This window comes from Aotus nancymaae, unplaced genomic scaffold (assembly GCF_030222135.1).
Source record: "Aotus nancymaae isolate 86718 unplaced genomic scaffold, 86718_ANA_hifiasm-v0.15.2.pri h1tg000014l, whole genome shotgun sequence".
NCBI classification, from domain to species: Eukaryota; Metazoa; Chordata; class Mammalia; order Primates; family Aotidae; genus Aotus; species Aotus nancymaae.
In genome coordinates this window covers 63,979,256-63,997,379 of record NW_026988425.1, presented here as the reverse complement: position 1 = coordinate 63,997,379, position 18,124 = coordinate 63,979,256, and the positions used below count along the sequence as shown (strand labels likewise).

Sequence of the window (18,124 nt, the reverse complement as noted above, 5' to 3'; positions counted from 1 at the left end):
TAGCTGAGATTACAGGTACGCACCACCATGCCCAGCTAATTTTTGTATTTTTAGTAGAGATGGAGTTTTACCATGTTGGCCAGGCTGGTCTCGAACTCCTGACCTCACGTGATCTGCCCACCTCAGCCTCCCAAACTGCTGTTATTACAGGTGCGAGCCACTGCGCCCAGCCTCAGGCTCAAAAAAAATCAAAGGTCCTTTTTCCACTCTATTTCCTCTCCTCTACATTTTAAGTAGTATTTATGTAACTTTTCTCGAACTTCTTTATGCACATACAAGCATACAAATGTATATTTCCCTCCATTTTACACAAAAGTTAATATACTGTAGGAAACTTATTGCTTTCTCTTAACAACTTATCAACTCGTTATTGACCTTGAGTCAAACAATAGTATAGCTGAGATAAAAGAAAAAAATAAGTAAAATTTTTTTCTGCCAAGACCATTCAATGGGGAAAGGAGAGTCCTTTCAACTAATGATGCTGGAACAACTGCATATCCATATCAGAGCAATGCTAGACCCCTTCTTTATCCCACACCCAAAAACTAACTCAAAATGGATCATCAACCCAAATGCAAGAGCTAAAATTATAAAACTCTCAGAAGAAAACAGAGGAGTAAATCTTCATGACCTTGGGTTGAGCAAAGCCTTCTGGGATATGACACCAAAAGCATAAGCAACCAAAGGAAAAAATACATCAACTGGATGTGATCAAAATTTAAAACTTTTATGCTTCAAAGGAAAACATTACCAAGAAAGCGAAAATGACAACCCACAGAATGAGCAAAAATATTTGCAAATCTAATAAGGGACTTGTATTCAGAATATATATAGAATTCTTACAACTAAATAAAAAGACAACTAGCCCAATTTAAAAATGAGCAAAGGACCTGAACAGACATGTCTCCAAGGAAGACATACAAATGGCCAATAGGCACATGAAAAGATGCTTCGGCCAGGTGCGGTGGTTCACACCTGTAATCCCAGAATTTTGGGAGGCTGAGGCAGGCAGACCACCTGAGGTCAGGAGTTCAAGACCAGCCTGGCCAACATGGTGAAAGCCCATCTCTACTAAAAATACAAAAATTAGCTTGGAGTGGTGGCAGGCACCTGCAACCCAGCTACTTGGGAGGCTGAGGCAGAAGAATCGCTTGAACCTGGGAGGCAAAGACTGCAGTGAGCTGAGATCATGCCACTGCACTCCAGCCTGGGCAACAGTGTGAGACTCTCAAAAAAAAAAAAAAAAACCCAAAAGCAGACGCAACCTAAATGTCCATTAACTGATGAATGGATAAAGCACAGCACATCCATACAGTGGAATATTATTCAGCCATAAAAAGGAATGAAGTGATTCCTTAAAAAATTAAACATAGAATTTCATATGATCCAACAATTTCAGTTCCAGGTATATATCCAAAATAAATAAAAGCAGGAATTTGAACAGAGATTTGTACACCCATGTTCATAGCAGCATTATGCATAATAGCCCAAGAGTGGTAGCAACCCAAATATCGATTGATGGATGAATGAATAAACAATATACAGTGTATACACATAATGGAACACTACCCAGCCTTAACAATGAAGGACACTCTGACATCTGCTACAATACAGAACTGTGAAGATGTTTTGCTAAGTGAAATACGTCAATCACAAAAGGACAGATATTAAATGATTCCACCTACATGTGAGGTACCTAGAATAGTAAAATTCATAAGGACAGAAAGTAGAATGGTGGTGCCGAGGTGGCAGAAGTGACAGAAATAGGGAGAATTTCAGTTGGGGAAGATGAAAATGTTCTCGAGATGGATGGTAGTGATGGTTGCACAACAATATGAATGTATTAAATGTCACCAAGCTGTACTGAACAACAGTTAAAATGGTACGTTTTATGTTATGCATATTTTATCACAATATTTTTTTAAACATCAAAAAAAAATTCAAAATGGTGTATTTTATGTTATATATATTTAATTTCTATCAATCAACGTTCTTATGTTCTTACCAAGGGGGGTCCTCCCAAGAAAATTGTACCCTTCTTGCGTACAATGATGTTTTCATCGGACATGACAGGCATATAAGCTCCTCCTGCGGTGCAGGAGCCCATGACCACTGCGATCTGGAATCCAAGCACATGACAAACACATGAGATGCAGCTCACGCAGTGACTTGTATAGTGTTTGATCCAGAATCCCACAAACACTGCAGTGACCAGGGGACATGTGTGGTTGGTCCCTGAACATCATTTTAAAAACGAAGTCCTCTAAATGTTTGAAATAGTTTTCTGACTTCTTGTATCAAAACATCTTGAAGGGCTTATGTCTCATTTTTACAAAACTCATGGACAATCTTCCTGTCAGAGAGAAGACTGGCCTGATAGACTACTGGCCTGAGAAACTAATGGAGAGAAGAAACCCACAATATACCCACAATTTTGCAAAACTGTATTAAAAGGACAGCTTTTATGTCTAATAATTAGTCCTCTAAACATTCGCCACTTACCTCACAGGAACATTGAAATAACTCTTCAAATGGGTATTACTAATATTTTGTGTTACCCTGGATGTAATACTTTCTAAATATAAAACTAATGTTAAGATTGCACTTTAAAACCTTGCTCAGGCCAGGCGCGGTGGCTCACGCCTGTAATCCCAGCACTTTGGGAGGCCGAGGTGGGCAGATCACAAGATCAAGATATCAAGATCATGGTGAAACCCCATCTATACTAAAAAATACAAAAATTAGCTGGGCATGGTGGCGCACACCTGTGATCCCAGCTACTCGGGAGGCTGAGGCAGGAGAATTGCATGAACCCAGGAGACGGAGGTTGCAGTGAGCCGAGATCGCGCCACTGCACTCCAGCCTGGTGCCTGGCAACAGAGCAAGACTCTGTCTAAAAAAAACAGACAAACAAAACCTTGCTCAAAAGAAAAGTCGATTGTATTGAAGCTGGGTGATGTGTAGATAGGGTTCACAGTACTACTTTCTCTAGTTTTGTGTGTTTAAAATTTTCCATAATAAAAAGCTTTAAAAAATCTTGCTCAGAAATTAGTATGGTACAAATAATAATAAAGAGAGGTTTGGCTGATGACTCCTAAATAGGAATAAACAATATCACCAAAGAAAAATAAAGTATATAATGAATATTTTTTAATTATCATATGAAAGCAATTTTTGCTACCAATTCCAATATTCCATCAGTTTTCCTTACAGGCATGCACATAACTGTTCGGAAAAACAGCATGCCATACTAGTATTAACGAAAAGATGAAAGGTAACATGGGTTAACATTTTTCCATCCAAATGGCTAACACAAAAAGCATTCTTCCTCATATAAAGTGTTCATGTATGTTATTAAAAGTGGCTTCAACATTTATTTGTCAACATATTACAAAAGTGTTTATCACTTGATGTTTTGCTTATCAATCACTTATGGTTTTGCTTATCGATCACCCAGAAGTTTGTGTTACAGATATCTATGGCTACATAAACCTGCCTATGAGCACAGGGAAACACTCACGTAGCAGTGTCACAATAGCCAAAATGTGTAAATAACCAACATGTCCATCAACACATTTTGAATGGATAAACTTATTAAATGAGTTTGTTCTTTTCAAATCTGTCGCAAAAATAACAAAATGTAATATTAACACTTAATAGATCCAGGTAGTGAGCACACAAGTATTCAGTTCTATTATTCTGTATACTTTCTGCATGTCTGAAGTTTTTATGGGCTTTCTTTTTCAACTTTCTGTGGGAAGCAAAGGACACAATTTTACCTTAGCATCCTGTTCTCTGTACCAGAACACTGAGTTCAGCTCAAACTATTTCAGTACCTAAACAGAAAAACAGTCAAGGAACTTAACAGAAGAGTCACAGCGATGTCAAATCTAAAAGGGAACAGTTTTCAAAAATAATACCTAAAAAACTAAACAGGCATGGCAGAGTCTCATGAAGACAACCAGAGAGCAAAAGGAAGGCAAAGAAAGCAACTGTCAGCAAGAATTCAAAGACAAAGATGAGGGAGGGAACTGGGGGAGGAAACAGAAGAAGAGGAATTATTGTGTTGAAATGGTAAGACAGGCTGGCTGCAGTGACTCATGCCTATAATCCCAGCACTTTGGAAGGCCGAGGTGGGAGGATCACTTGAGGCCAGAAGTTCAAGACCAGCCTGGCCAACACGGCGAAACCCAGTATCAACTAAAAATATAAAAATTAGCCAGGTGCGGTGACACATGCCTGTAAACCTAGCTACTCAGGAGGCTGAGGTAATAGAATCACTTAATCTGGGAGGCAGAGATTGGAGTGAGCTGAGATCATGCCACTGTACTTCAGCCTGGGCCAACAGGGCAAGACTCCATCAAAAAAAGGGAAGAGAAGGGAGGAGAAGGGAAGAGAAGGAAGGAGAAGGGAAAAGAAGGGAAGAGAAAGGAAAGGAGGGAGAGAGGGAGGGAAGGAGGGAGGGAGGGAGGGGGGAGGGGAGGGAGGGGGAAAAGGGGAGGGGGAGGGGAAGGGGAAGAGGAGGGGGAAGGGAGGAAGAAGGGGGGGAGGGGAGGGGAGGAGGAGCAGGGAGGAAGAGCAGGGAGGGAGGGAGGCAGGCAAAGTAAGAAAAATGAAACCTGAGCTGGGCATGGTGGCGCACACTTGTAGTCCCAACTACTAGAGAGGTTGAGGCAGGAGAATTGCTTGAACCCAGGAGGTGGAGACTGCAGTGGACTGAGATCGCACCACTGCACTACAGCCTGGGCAACAGTGCAAGACTCCATCTCAAAAAAATAAAAGAAAGAAAGAAAAATGAAACCTGTTTTCCTTGAATTTTGGAAAAAAAGAAAATCCAAAGCATTGCTTGGTCTTTTAGGCATTTTATATCATCTGAACCTTAAACTGAAATATGAAGACAAGCGTTATAAATTAGTTTATATGAAGTATGCAAATTACATTTGCTTTTTGTGAATAAGTTGAATTTGCATTTCACTACTTACTAGATTATACTAATGAGCTAAAGGGGTCATTACCATCCTCCCTACTCATGAATTTCATGAGTTACTGCTGCACTATCACTCCTTAATTTGATATGGAATCAGAATTGGAAGAAGGTATTTTTAAATAAACAACTTTTTTTTCTTTATTATTATTATTATTTTTTAAAAAGATAGGGTTTCACCATGATGGCCAGGCTGGTCTTGAACTCCTGACCTCAGGTGATCCACCCACCTCGGCCTCCCAAAGTGCTGAGATTACAGGCATGAGCCACAGTGCCGGGCCAATAAACAACTTTTTAACAGGAAAAAAAAAAAAAAAGAAAAATGAAACCAAATGCTATCATACCGTCTACTATGGACTGAATGTTGGTGTCTCCTCTGAACTCATCTGTTGAAGCCCTGCTCCCCAGTGTGATGGTATGCGAGGTGGAGGCCTTTGGAGAGTAATTTGGTGAGATGAGGTCACAAGGTAGGGCTCCCGTGATGGGATTAGTGCCCTCATAACATCAGGAAGAGACAGGAGACCTCTTTGGCCCCCATGTGAGAACATAGGAACAGGGCCCTGAGCAAGAACCAGGCAATGCTCATACCCTTATTTCTGGAGACTTTCATCTTCTAGAATTGTGAGAAATAAATGTTTCTTGTTTAAGACAGCCAGTCGTCTATGATAATTTGGTATAACAGCTGGAAATGCCTAAGACACCATTTGAGTAGGGAAAGAAGGATGGAAACAAGATCTAGAAAAGTCTCACAAGGGAATAGCTGACAAATTATTAGCATATCTACTTCAGGGAATTTTACCATATGGCTAAGGGCACTTCTGACACATTTCTCCACAGTTCCTCAACAACCAAGGAAATCAGCAATCCACCTCTCTGATACTAGCTACACAAGCTCAGAAAAGGACAGGAGATTCTGGTAAGCAGGCTTTTAAAATGGTCCCCCAAAACCCCTGACTTGGGTATTCACATTCTGTGCAGTCCCTTCCTCTTGAGTATGTGGTGGGTCCAGTGACTTGCTTGTAATAAACAGAATATAGTAAGTGATGGGTTGTCACCTCTGTGGTCAGGCCATGAGAAACTGTCGACCATCCTGCTGGCCCTCTTTCTTGTCTTGTCTCTCTCTTGCTTTGATGAAGCCACATGACATGCTGTGAGATGCTCTAGGGAGAGGCCGTATGGCAAGCAACTGAGGAAGGCCTCTGGCCAGTAAGAAACTGAGGCGTGCAAAGAGCTGGACCCTGCCAACAGCCATGGGAGTGAGCCAGGACGTGGGTCCTTCCTAGTCAATCCCTGAGATAACTGCAGCCACGTGAGAGACCCAGAGCTATGCTGCGCCCAGACTCCCAACCCACAGAAACTGCGAGAGATAATCAATGTCTTGTTTTACACCGCCCAAGTTTTGGGACAATTTGTTTTGCTGCAATAGAACAATTAATACAGCGATCAAAAAACATCTATCTTAAGTTACTGCAATTGAAGTACATCTGAAGACTTCAGACGACTTTGTTTGGAAGCACTTTTTTATTGATGTTCTTCAAGAATCTATCTGTAAACTGTTCAACTATTCCAGAGACGGCAGACCACATACAGAACTTCTTTTTTCATGAACAGTTTATGAAACATACTGCAGGAATACGTACAACTTTCTGTGCCATCCCAGAGAGTGAAGGAAAACCAGGAGCAAGACATGGATTAACCTGGAAACCATTGTGTTAAGTGAAAGAAGCCAGTCACAAAAGACCACTTATCATATAAGATTCCCTTTACATGAAATGTCCAGAACAAGCAAATCTATAGACAGAAAGTAGCTTAGTGGTGGCCTAGGGCTGGGGGGACTGGAGAGAAATGGGGAGTGACTGCTAATGGGGGGATAAAAATATTCTAAAATTGATTCATTCAACTCTGTGAACATCCTAAAAGCCTTTGAATTGTACACATCACATGAGTAAGTTGTATGATATTTGAATTATATCTCAACAAAGCTGTTGTAAAAAAATTTTTTTAATAAAAGTCAAAAAAATAAGTACCAAGGAGTCAAAATTCTCAAACAAGTATCTAACAGGCAAAAATCTTTTTCTTATTTTTAATTTTTGGGGTACATAGTAGGGTCTATATATTTACAGGATATGTGAGTTTTGTTTTTTTTTTTTTAGTAGAGAGGGGGTTTTGCCATGTTGCATTCATTTGTGGTACAACAAAGACGTTACATGAGGCCACACTGGACAAAGCTCACTGGACGAGTGATCTGAAACCCTAGGAAGAAAATTCTGTGGCATTCTCCACTAAGAGAACACTGAAGGGATACAAGATGTGTGACCAGAAACTTGGCCCAGGCTGGTCCTGAACTCCTGTGCTCAAGCAATCCTCCCACCTTGGCCTCCCAAAGTGCTGGGATTACAGGCTTGAGGCATCACACCCAGCGGGAGATGTCTTGATACAGGCTTTCAATGTGAGATAAGTACATCATGAAGAATGGACATCTATCCCCTCAGGCATTTATTCATTGAGTTGCAAACAATCCAATTATATACTTTAAGTTACTTTAAATGTGCAGTTATCATTGACTACAGTCATCCAGTTGTGCTGTCAGATAGTAGGTCTTATATATTCTTTCTATTTTTTTGCGGGGGGACCCGTTAACCATCCTCACATTCCCCCAACCCTCTACTCCCATTACCAGCCTCTGGTAACCAACAGGCAAAATCTTAATATTGATAAAAGCAAATTCTGATCACAGAAATAAAAATTAAATTTAAAAACAGGCTGGGTGCCATTGCTCACGCCTGTAATCCCAGCACTTTGGGAGGCCGAGGTAGGCGGATCATGAGGTCAGGAGATCAAGACCACCCTGGCTAACATGGTGAAACCCCATCTCTACTAAAAATACAAAAAATTAGCCGGGCGTGGTGGCACACACCTGTAGTCCCAGCTACTCGGGAGGCTGAGGCAGAAGAATCGCTTGAACCCAGGAGGCGGAGGTTGCAGTGAGCCAAGATCCTGCCACTGCACTCCAGCCTGGGCAACAGAGCAAGACTCCATCTCAAAAAAACAAAAAGCAGAGATAAGAGAGGGCACTAATTAATGATCAGTCATTGTTATGCAATGTCATATAATCTCCTCTCTTTTTGAGACAGGGTCTCACTCTGTCACCCAGGCTGGAGTGCAGTGGTGCAATCACAGCTCGCTGCAGCCTTGCCTTCCCAGGCTCGAGCGATCCTTCTACCTCAGCCTCCAGAGTAGCTGGGACTACAGGTGCACCACCATGTCCAACTAATAATCCTCGTCATTTAGTTCTGAGTCACTCACTTACTCATAAAAGGTGACAAAGTGAATGAAACAAGAGTTCTGCCACTGTGTTTGCTTTTTTTTTTTCTTTTTTTGAGATGAAGCCTCCCAATATTGCCCAGGTAGCACTCCTGGGCTCAAGCAATCCTCCTATCTCAGCATTCTAAGCTGGGAGTACAGGCATAAGCCACTGCACCCAGCTGTATCTGCTTCTTCCTCTCACAAAGCACAGGGGTCTCAGAGCCAAACAGCATTAACAACTTGCCATGTCCCAAAGCATTCATTGGTGGTACCACAAAGACATTACATGAGGCCACACTGGACAAAGCTCATTGGACAAGTGATCTAAAACCCTAGAAGGAAAATTCTGCTGCATTCGCCACTAAGAGGACACTGAAAGGACATAAGATGCATGACCAGAACCTTTTCTAACCAGACTCGGAGGTAGAGATTTGGCTTGTGATGCGGCACAACACAGGAACTGTGCTGGGCAGACATCACAGGGACCTGCATCTGCACTGGGACAGAGGTGAACTCCAGAGAACTCCACCGAGAGGCTACAGTCCACACAGCCACCAGTGAGGTGGGCCTGCTCTGTGACAGGAACAAAGAGATCACTCTCGCAAGGTGTTGTGAGTCTAAAATTTGAATCCAGAGTAAGAAAGCACAAGAAGGATGAGAATGAGACACATCTGACAGTAATAATACTTGTCATCCCCTCCACAGAAGGCACAGGCAACACTTCTGAGCAAAGGAAATGAGATACTACAAAACAGAGGTAAGCATCTGGAAGAGCTTTAGATAGAATTTCATTACCCTCCAGGTCTTGCCTGAACAAATAGAGACTGGGTCTCATTGCACCGAAAGCAAATGACATATTGTAGGTCAGCAGCCTGCCCCATGTAAAGGGTCTCTGACAGGGAGCTAAGAGGCTTTTTATCTAAATCTGAAAAGCTAGGTGAACTCTAGACCTCCATTCCTCACTGCAAAATTGTACGATACTATCCAATCCATAGAAAAACTGTGATAAACATAATATAACTCGGAGAAAGAAAAAAGTTCCAACTGCTTGATGGAAAAGCCATTAAAAATATAATGTTTTTTTAAATCTGTCACCTTATTTTTTTTTCAATTCAAAGTGGAAAACAGATACTACTGTCCACATCACATTTTTCCTGCCCCTACCAGAAGAGCCACCATTAAAATATAAAAACCACAAAATATACATCTGAATTCAATAGCTGTCAAGAATTTAAGAACATTATCAACCATGCTGACTGATCAATACCACTGATTCTATAGTAGTCATGCTTAACTATGCCAACTGGATAGGCTGAAATGCACACGAATACAAAAAGTCCGTCTTACCCAGGATGTTCTGTTTCCTCCTCAATCTTTTTGTGGGAGAGCCTCAAAGTAATCAAACCGTGATTTTGTTTCTTCTAGGCCCTATCCATTTCCATCACAGGTTGAAATGCATTTTTTTTTTTTTGAGACAGAGTCTCTCTCTGTCGCCCATGCTGGAGTACAGTGGTGCAATCTCAGCTCACTGCAGCCTCAAACACCTGGGCTCAAATAATCTTTCTGCCTCAGCCTCCCAGATAGCTGGGACCACAGGTGTGTGCCCAGGCTGGTCTCACCTGGGCTCAGGTAATCCTCCTGCCTTGGCCTCCCCAAGCTGTGGAATTACAGGCATGAGCCACCATGCCCAGCCCTAATATTTAAAAAAACAAACAAACAAAAAGAAAATAAGTAAAAGGAAAATAGATATTCAAATGCCCTTCAAGCATTTTGAATTTTTTATCATAAGCAGGTATTGCTTATTCCAAGAAGTATGTACACATTTAATTTTTAAAAGAGCTGATTTTAAAGCACTTCAAATTTTAAGTTCCACAGGAATAGAGACCCTACCTGGCAGGAGAAAGACACAGCAAAGAACATGTTAGATGACAGAGGGCTATAGTGCTTACACAGCAGCCTCCCCCCACAAAAGGTAGAGCCATATCCTAATCCCCAGAATCTGTAAAGGTGGTCTTATTTGAAAAAGGGATCTTTGTAGATATAATTAGAATCTTGAGAAAAAAGCATCCTGGATTACCTGAGTGGTCCCTAAATTCAATGACAAGTGCTCTTATAAGACAGAGAAGGAGAAGACCCAGATACCCAGAGAAGGCCATGTGAAGATGGACACAGACATGGGAGGATACCTGGAGGAACCAGGGGAATACCTGGAGCCACCAGGAGCTAGGAGAGGCAAGGAAAGGAACAGAATCTCCCCTGGAAGCACAGCCCCCCTGCTACCTTGACTGCAGGGTTATGGCTTCCAGAATTCACAGAATAAATTTCTGTTAGCCGAGCATGGTGGTTCTCACCTATATTCCCAGCTACTCACAAGGCTACAGTGGGAGGATAGTCTGAGGCCAGGAGTTCAAGACCAGCCTGAGCAACATACCAAGACATTCATCTCTAAATAAATACATAAATTTCTGTTGTTTTAAGCCACCCAGTTTATGGTCATTTGTTACAAAAGCCCTAGAAAATGAACACAAGGTAAGTTATAAAATTTACAATATCAGGCCCAGCATGCTGGCTCAGGCCTGTAATCCCAGAACATTGGGAGGCTGAGGCAGAAAGACTGCTTGAGACCAGGAGAGACCAGGAGTTTGAGACCAGCCTGGCCAACATAACAAGATCCTGTTTCTCTAAAAGAAAAAATTGTAATACCAGATTAAATGGAGACCACAATAAGAATTTCATATAGATAATGCAATGGCCATCTGTGCAAAAGTAAGCAAAGCTGAAGTTTCTATTTAGGTAAGTAAAGCATATAGGTAGGCAAGGTCACTGCGTAACAGCAGAATATACAATAAACAATTACAACCAACTATGTTGATAAAAAATCAAAAAGATACATAATAATTGCAGGTGTAGATTAATTAGAATATTAAAAATATTACAAACTTAAGAAATTCAATAAGGAAATGAAAACGCAGTAGGAGCATCTGTATCATAAAGTATTTCAACCATGCAAAGAGGATTACAGAATAATAAACATCCATTCATCTAATACCTAGCCTTAATCTCGACATCAGGCAAAATTTACTTCAGATCATTTTTTAAGGAATAAAATATCTGAGATATAGCTGAAGCACCTATCTACCTCCCACCTGGTCTCTGTCTCCTCCACCTCAGAGGCAACCATGGTTTTAAAGCTGAGTTATTCCCACACACACGTTTATAGACAAATCATACACAGTATGATTTCATGTATTTAACCTTTACATACACAGTAATTAGCTATACATTTATTCTACTATTGTTTTACTCAACCTACTTTCTTTTTTTCTTTTTTTTTGAGACGGAGTTTCGCTCTTGTTACCCAGGCTGGAGTGCAATGGCGCGATCTCGGCTCACCGCAACCTCTGCCTCCTGGGTTCAGGCAATTCTCCTGCCTCAGCCTCCTGAGTAGCTGGGGTTACAGGCACACGCCACTATGCCCAGCTAATTTTTTGTATTTTTAGTAGAGACGGGGTTTCACCATGTTGACTGGGATGGTCTCGATCTCTTGACCTTGTGATCCACCCGCCTCAGCCTCCCAAAGTGCTGGGATTACAGGCATGAGCCACCGCACCCAACCCTCAACCTACTTTCTGAGACTTATGTTGACAGACGCAATTTTAGTTCATTCCTTTTAACGGCTAAAAACTGTATTATTAATCTCCCATTAACAGACAAGTTATTTTCTAACTTTTGCTCAAACAATGCTATAATAAACTTCTCTTTTTTTTTTTTGGAGACAGGATCTCATTCTGTTGCCCAGGCTGGAGTGCAGCTGCACAACCACAGCTCACTGTAGCTTCAAACTCCCTGGCTCAAGTGATCCTCCTACCTCAGCCTCCCGAAAGCTAGAGCCACAGGCATGTGCCACACCATACTCGGCTAATTTTTTATTTTTTTGTAGAGACAGGGTCTCCCTATGTTGTCCAGGCTGGTCTCTCACTCCTGGGCTCTAGTGATCCTCTCACTTCAGCCTCCCAAAGTGCTGGGATTGCAGGCACGAGCCAGTGCCTGGCCTTGAACTCTTCTTCTAAGTATCTGTTTATACATATATTGGAGTTTCTGCAGGGTGGAGCCCTAGAAAAGGAATTACTGGAGCCCTTTCTTTTTAAATCCTGTTTTCTTTTTTGAAACCTGTTTTAATAATCATATTACAATACAGGAGTATTCCTACAGTTAATAAAAGGTTCTAACTGGAGACAACCTTAAGATCTTCTCTGAGGAAGAAGATTAGATTTTGTATTAAATTGTTTTACTTTCAAGCCATCCCAGGGTACCTAATTAGTAAAGACATTTGGAGTAAAAAGCACCACTGTATACTTCATTAATGAAAAATTACCTGTGCAATATTTTGAGAAGACATAATTGCCTGATTATAGAATATACGGCCAAAGTGGTCACGATCTGCAAACACATCTGCTTGTCGAGGTAAGTATGCCCCTCCCGAATCAACTGAGGACAAGGAAAATGAGAAAAATAAGCGTCTCTATGAACAAAATGTGCTACACAGAGGAAAACTTGTATCGATGACAATATCGGTTTTTGATCATATTTACAAAAAACTTGGCCTGTCTTTCTAAACTATTACAGAGCCTCATTCTCCAAACCCCTAATGCAGCCAAAAGGATCCATTGCCCCAAACCCATTAGGCTTTCCTACCTCTGCAAAATTCTCCTTGAAATGTTTATACCATTCTCTCCTTTGAGGGCCAGCTAAAGCCCCAGAAACATCATAAATTCTTGAACAGTGAAAGTGGAAAAGTATCTTTCCTTCTTCTAAACCAATACAAAAGCAATCTACAGAATTAATATGACAATTTATACATATTGCCTTCTGATACTGTTTTTATTGCAAACTGGAGCGGTAGCTACACGTTAGCTGAGTTCAAAGGGTAGCTCACTACTTCATAGCTGTATGATTACAGGTGTGTTTCCTAGCCATCCTATGCCTCGGTTTCCTTACCCATGAAATGAAGATAACAAAAGTAGCCATATCATATATTAGGATGACCTGAAAACTGTTTAGAAAGCACTTAGTTCAGAATCTGCAACCATTAAGTCTTTTGTTGGTTGCATATTATATGCTGTCTCCAATTCATTATGAGCTCATGGAAGACAGACAACAAAATCCTCCTCACTGTGTCCCCTGTGGTGACCGGCACAGCACCAGCAGCAGCTGGGTCTCATTTGCTATTTTCTCTATGTGCAGAGCAGTTCATGTTGTGAGGTAACGAGGTAAATCCAATTTCACAGAAAAAAACAAAAACAAAAAACACCTCTATATCAGTACCCATTCAAATACCTGAATAAATGAACAACATATGCTGGAAATTTCCAGACTAACCCAATATCCAGGAAAGGCCTATTTTAAACTGCTTTGCTTTCAGCTTCTTTGATTTAAATGTATTTTAATTTCAAATATAAATTTACTTTCACTGAAAATTAAATTTACTTTAAATTATATCTGCTCAAATTATAAAATACTTGCACATTTAACACAGTACCTGGCATTCAAGAGACTACAAATATTGGTTATTATTTTTCTCATAGTTTGTATCCATAATGGTTAAAAGAGAAACAGAATCTAGAGAAACACACACAATGTGTAGAGAAAAAAACTGGCAGGCATCATGTTTGAGTATTATGCACTACTTTTTTTTTTTTTTTTTTTTTGAGACGGAGTTTCGCTCTTGTTACCCAGGCTGGAGTGCAATGGTGCGATCTCAGCTCACCACAATCTCCGCCTCCTGGGTTCAAGCAATTCTCCTGCCTCAGCCTCCTGAGTAGCTGGGACTACAGGCGTGCACCACCATGCCCAGCTAATTTTTGTATTTTTTAGTAGAGACGGGGTTTCACCTTGTTGACCAGGATGGTCTCGATCTCTTGACCTCGTGATCCACCCACCTCAGCCTCCCAAAGTGCTGGGATTATAGGTGTGAGCCACCACGCCCGGCCTGTATTATGCACTACTATTACGAACAGTTCTTATTTACTTTCCCCCAGAGTTTTCAGCAAAGAATCTGTGTTTCCTTTATAATTATGGGAGAAATTAACAGGTTTTTAAAATATCCATCCCTAATGTAATACATACAGCCTTCCAAACTGTCTTGCATTTTACCAGCTAATCATAGTTTATTTTACAACTTTTGTGACTTGCCCAAGTAGATGCAGGGGAGCCTGTTCTGCATGGCAATTTCTTGTGCCCGTAATTGTTTTTTCACAGTCACTGGGTAGTAGGTACCTCCTTTGACAGTGGCATCGTTGGCAAGAATCATGCATTCTACTCTGAAAGGCAGAAATTTCATTGGAAAGAGAATTTAAAAGCTTTCTTCAAAATTAAGTACACTCATTACAAGACACTCCAATACAACCTTCAACTTCTAGTACACATCACTATTCGCAACCATTAGCAGACAACAATCTTAGGACATAAATGCACGCTTTAATCACAGTTCACATATTCATTTATGTAATACAAAAAGATTACTTTTAACAAGTTTACAAACCTCATACTTGACTTTTTTTTTTTTTTTTTTAAGATGGGGTTTCACCATGTTGGTCAGGCTGGTCTTGAACTCCCAACCTCAGGTGAACCGCCCGCCTTGGCCTCCAAAGTGCTTGGATTACAGGTGTGAGCCACCACGCCCAGCTGACTTTTAAAGAGCCATCAGTCCTAGATTAGTCATAAAAAACTAACAACCTAATCCATGTGTCATAATGGTTCTTTGAATGAAAGGGTCCCAACAAGATGATAATAATGAGAAAAAACTTCAAGTCTCAAGGGAAAAGAATTCCCTCATAATAAAACTTCAAAATTTCCTTTTAGGGGGGTAATTTGCAAAAATGGAAACTGACCTGTCAAGAGTACTAAGATTTATTTTTTGTATTTTCCAAAGTTCTTCAACATTACAGCCCCATGGTTTTCTTTTTTTTTTTTTTTTTGAGACGGAGTTTCGCTCTTGTTACCCAGGCTGGAGTGCAATGGCGCGATCTCAGCTCACTGCAACCTCCGCCTCCTCGATTCAGGCAATTCTCCTGCCTCAGCCTCCTGAGTAGCTGGGATTACAGGCACGCACCACCGTGCCCAGCTAATTTTTTTTTGTATTTTTAGTAGAGACAGGGTTTCACCATGTTGACCAGGATGGTCTCGATCTCTTGACCTCGTGATCCACCCGCCTCGGTCTCCCAAAGTGCTGGGATTACAGGCGTGAGCCACCGCGCCCGGCCCTAGCCCCATGGTTTTCTACAAAACTAAAAGTAGTCTAAAATATAATAACATTTATCTTTCCTGAAGTCATGATGAATGCAAACTCTAAAATAATCTACTAAAAACACATGAAAGGTGTAATGAGTCATCAACAATGCCCTTTCTCACCAAAACTAGTTTTTGGGTATGAGTCACGAAGAGCAGGATGGCCGACAACCACGGCTGGCTGGGCAAACTTCACAGCACTGGCAGCAAACCTTAAGGTCAGAGGTTCCCTTGAAATCTCAGATGACAATAGTGTGCTCTTTACAAAATTCAATCTTCTTTATGTTTGTGATGTTTGTATTACCTCGCTTTATACTGCCTACAACTCTAAAGAGCGACTCATTAAATCCCTGCTGAAAATAAAGTACAGAACAGCATCTGAGCACCCAGCACAGGGGAGTGTTGGGTTTCTCATATTAGGAAATGTGGCCAGCAGGGCTCACCACAAGACAAACAGGACTCTTCTTTGAGCATCAGTTTTATTCCCTAGGTCATATAAAACCTTTTTCTGTACTTCAATGGACATTTTATAGAGTAGAAGACACACTTTTAATGATTTAACAGTAAACAAACTAGACTTCAATGGAAATGTAGGCTTATCGTAGGTTGCTGGGCTATAACCTCACTCTCCAGAGTGCGCTCGCACTTCCTACCACTGGGGGTGCTGTGCTAGAAAGTTTAAGAAGCTCTGGGACTGGAAAGAGGTCAGGCTGTGAGGTCAAAGTTAGGCTGAAATTCTGGCTCTGCCACTTGCTGGATATGTGACTATGGACAAGAGACAGCCATATCTGCTTGTCTACTAAAGGTTACAGACTTGTTACAGTATGAGAAATCAAATTGGCCCACAAAAAGACTAGATTGCATATCTACTGGTTTTGCCTACCCAGTATCTATTATTTAGGTAACAAAACTAAAGTTTTTTTTTAAATTATACTTTAAGTTCTGGGATACACGTACCGAACGTGCAGGTTTGTACATAGGCATACACGTGCCATGGTGGTTTGCTGCACCCATCAACGCGTCATCTACGTTAGGTATTTCTCCTAATACGATCCTCCCCGAGCCCCCCATCCCCTGACAGGCCCCGTTGCGTGTGATGTTTCCCTCCCTGTGTCCATGTGTTCTCACTGTTCAATTCCCACTTATAAGTGAGAACATACGGTGTTTGGTTTTTCTGTTCCTGTGTTAGTTTCCTGAAAATGATGGTTTCCAGCTTCATTCATGTCCCTGCAAAGGACATGAACTCATCCTTTGTTGTGGCTGTATAGTATTCCATGGTGTTTATGTGTCACATTTTCTTTATCCAGTCTATCCTTGATGGGCATTGGGTTGGTTCCAAGTCTTTGTATTGCTTCCAAGTCTTTGCTATTGTGAACAGTGCTGCAATAAACATACATGTGCATGTGTCTTTATAGTAGAATTATTTATAATCCTTTGGGTGTATACCCAGTAATGGGATTGCTGGGTCAAATGGAATTTCTGGTTCTAGATCCTTGAGGAATTGCCACACCGTCTTCCACAATGGTTGAACTAATTTACACTCCACCAACAGTGCAAAAAGGTTTCTATTTCTCCACATCCTCTCCAGCATCTGTTGTTTCCTGACTTTTTAATGATCATCATTCTAACTGGCGTGAGATGTTATCTTGATATGGCACTTTTTTTTTTTTTGAGACAGAGTCTGGCTCCGTCACCAGGCACCAGGCTGGAGTGCAATGGTGCGATCTCTCGGCTCACTGCAACCTCTGCCTCCCGAGTTCAAGCAATTCTCCTGCCTCAGCCTCCCGAGTAGCTGGGACTACAGGCGCACGCCACCACGCCCAGCTAATTTTTGTATTTTTCGTAGAGACAGGGTTTCACCATGTTGGCCAGGATGGTCTCGATCTCTTGACCTCGTGATCCACCTGCCTAGGCCTCCCAAAGTGCTGGGATTACAAGCATGAGCCACCGCGCCTGGCCTTGATATGGTTTTGATTTGCATTTCTCTAATGACCAGTGTTGATGAGCTGATTTTCATCCACTGCAACAAAACTAAACTTTCTTTCAGAAACTACCTCTTATCTTTAATCCAGGTGGATCAAGTAGGACTGACCCCAGTGCCCACTGTAAAGGGAGGCACAGGGACCAGGCCTTTCTACTCAGAGTTCCCACTGAGGCTCAGCAATGGGACAGGCTCTAAGCCTAAGCACTTAGAATCTTGCCTTCCACTGCAGCTGCTAAACTTATAGAACATAAACCAGGAACTGCCTATGACCATCACTGCCTGTGGATTGAGAGAGGCTGCCTAGGAACAAAGCTGACACACAGCAAGTCAGGGCCAGGAGCAGAAAACAGCCTGGAACCTATTAATACCTAAGATCCTTTGAGCTCCCAGATCCAGCCATGCCCAGACTTACCAGATAAGAGAATCAATATATTCTCTTTTTCACTTAATTTGAGCAAAACTCAGCTCATCTGTCATTTGTCAGAGTGGTGATGATATAAACTGTTCAACAATACTTTTTATGCAAAGGTCACTTTGAACTATAATGAAGGCCAGGGCAGTGG

General features: G+C 41.4%; 1 protein-coding gene across 1 annotated transcript in view; it reads right to left on the bottom strand.

The window, feature by feature from the left end:
- The window catches only part of MCCC2 (methylcrotonyl-CoA carboxylase subunit 2), a 66,694-nt gene that overhangs the window by 35,442 nt on the left and 13,128 nt on the right, over nucleotides 1–18,124 (bottom strand). Inside the window, exons 5-7 of the mRNA XM_064376038.1 lie at nucleotides 14,483–14,610; nucleotides 12,666–12,778; nucleotides 2,006–2,119 (exon numbers count right to left, since the gene is read on the bottom strand). Of these exons, the coding sequence (XP_064232108.1) occupies nucleotides 2,006–2,119; nucleotides 12,666–12,778; nucleotides 14,483–14,610 (355 nt within the window). The remainder of the gene's footprint in view (nucleotides 1–2,005; nucleotides 2,120–12,665; nucleotides 12,779–14,482; nucleotides 14,611–18,124) is intronic.